At 42.2% G+C, this 2229-nt stretch overlaps 1 protein-coding gene across 1 annotated transcript; it reads right to left on the bottom strand.

Moving 5' to 3' along the window:
• Positions 1 to 410: 410 nt before the first annotated feature.
• Positions 411 to 806, bottom strand: LOC149236585 (uncharacterized). Its single transcript, XM_089368965.1, has one exon. The coding sequence runs from the start codon at positions 804 to 806 to the stop codon at positions 411 to 413; it is 396 nt and encodes a 131-aa protein (XP_089225091.1).
• Positions 807 to 2229: the final 1423 nt, after the last annotated feature.

The following is a 2229-nucleotide window of genomic DNA, read 5'->3' as shown; positions in this document are numbered from 1 at the left end:
TAATCGCCAAATTTTGGAGGATTCCCTATTGGGAATATCTCGATCAAGAAGCTGTTGTCTAGGAAAATTGAGGTATTTAATTTCCAGAACTTTTTTCCACCATGCAGGGAGTCCAGTAATGAGTCTCCAGATAATTTTGCCTCCAAAGGCTAAATTGAGAAATTTAGAAGATCGAATTCCAATACCTCCTCGGTCTTGGGGCTGGATCACCTATGTCCAATTAATCAAGTTGAATTTCTTTTTATCATTTTCCCCCCCTGCCGTAGGAATTGGCGAAGGGCGATTTCCATTTTGTTGTGGAAGGAGGCCGCAGCTTGAAGAAGAGAAAAATGATATAGGGGGAGAGAAGATATACCTGACTTAAGAAGAGTGAGGCGACTAGCTGGGTTGAGCCAAATAGATCCCCTCTGCTACACTTTTCTTTTCATTTTGTCGACTACTGTGTCCCAGACTTCTGCTCTCAAAGGTCCAGCACTTATAGGCATGCCCAAGTAAGAGAAGTGAGTCCAATCATACTTGCATGTGACTCCAAAGATGATGGCGATATTGTGAAGCACCTGTACTGTTGTGTTCCAGCCATATATGCAACTTTTCAAATTATTTACCATTCCGCCAGAGTAGCTCATGTATTTGTCAAGGAGAGATTTGAAGCGCTTGGCTATTGTGGTGGAGGCCCCTCCAATCAGCAGGGTGTCATCGGCAAATTGTGAATGATTTATGTTCTTGACCCCATCCCCAAATTTTATTCCTGTGATTAAGCCAACCCTCCGGCTGAATTCCAACACTCTGCTGAAGGATTTAGCCATTAGAATGAAGAGATAAGGTGAGAGGGGGCAACCTTGTCGAAGGCCTCTGGAGGATTAGAAAGCTTCTCCAGGTCTGCCATTTACAAGAAGGGAGATCCATGGCCCCGAAATGCAAGCTCGAATGAGGTTGAGAAAGCAGTCATCAAATCCCATCTTCCTCTAAGATGCCAAGAGGAAGGAGTGTCTCACTCTGTCAAATGCATTGGCCAGATCAAGCTTGAGGATAGACCCTTTCTCATTTCTGGTTTGACTCAAGTGGATGGCTTCTTGCACAAGTAAAATGGAATCAGTTATTTGTCTGTTGGCTAAGAATCCCCCTTGATTTTCAGAAATGAGAGAAGGGAGCAAAGGCTTTAGGCGAGTAGCAATGATTTTTGTCAAGATTTTATAGGAGGAGTTACAGAGTGATATGGGCTTGAAACGAGCAAAGGAAGATGGCCTGTTTTCTTTGGGGATGAGTGCTAGATGAGTAGCATTGGTATATCCTCCTATTTTTCCTTTTCGTTGGATCCAATTGAGCATTTTTGTCAAGTCCTTTTTAATAATTCCCCAGAATGCTCGATAAAAGTAGATGGGAAAGCCATCTAGTCCCGGGGCTTTATCAGGTTGAAGAGTCCAGATTGATCTCCTAATTTCCTCCTCATTTATCTCCTTGCTTAAAATGTCATTCATTTCCCTGCTTATCCCTATTGGGAGATGCTGCAATAAATCTATATAATCCTCTACTTCCTTCGTTTCAGTTAGCAGGTCCCGATAGTGATCTATAGCAGCTCTTCGAATGGCTTCCTGATTGCTTTGTCTATCACCTTCTGCATCTAGGATGGAGCTAGCATTATTCCTTATCTTTCTGGCTATCATTTGCTTGTGAAAAAAAAACTAAGTTCTTGTCACCCCCTTGTAACCATAATTGTCTCGACTTGAGCCTCCATTTTGTTTCCTCTTCTCTGTTAACTCGGTATAGCTGTAAGTAGAGTTCATTTTCCTGCTGTTTGTTCTCTTGGGAAAGGCCATTATCCTTTATTGCTCTTTGGATAATCTCCAGATTGTTCTTAATTTCTTTTTTTACCTTCTCTAGTTCTTGATACTTTGTTTTAGCCCATTCTTTGATGGCTTTTTTTGCTTTCCGTAGTTTTGTTTCCCAAATGAAACCGGGAGAGCCTTCCACGTGTTGGATCCAAGAGCTGTAAACAATTCTTGCAACTACTAGTATATCATTCTAGAGAGAAATGTATCTGAATGGGATGGGCCCAAGTGGCCTATGATTTTCCAGCGTTAGAGTTATTGGGAAGTGGTCGGAGGCAGAGCACGTTAGAATGTTAGCATATCCGATGGAGAAAGCAGAGAGAAGTGTAGTATTAATGAGAATTTTGTCCAACCGCTCCATGATGTTACCAGCACCCATCCTATGGTTGTTCCAGGTGTA

The sequence above is a fragment of the Pinus tabuliformis genome, chromosome 8 (assembly GCF_031772625.1).
Source record: "Pinus tabuliformis cultivar Carrire ecotype Pingquan chromosome 8, CPIR1, whole genome shotgun sequence".
In the NCBI taxonomy this organism is placed as follows: Eukaryota; Viridiplantae; Streptophyta; class Pinopsida; order Pinales; family Pinaceae; genus Pinus; species Pinus tabuliformis.
This window is presented reverse-complemented; position numbering and strand designations above follow the sequence as displayed.

What these genes read in the sequence shown, in the direction of transcription:
- LOC149236585 (XM_089368965.1), bottom strand. Translation starts at nt 806, where the DNA reads ATGGCTAAATCCTTCAGCAGAGTGTTGGAATTCAGCCGGAGGGTTGGC.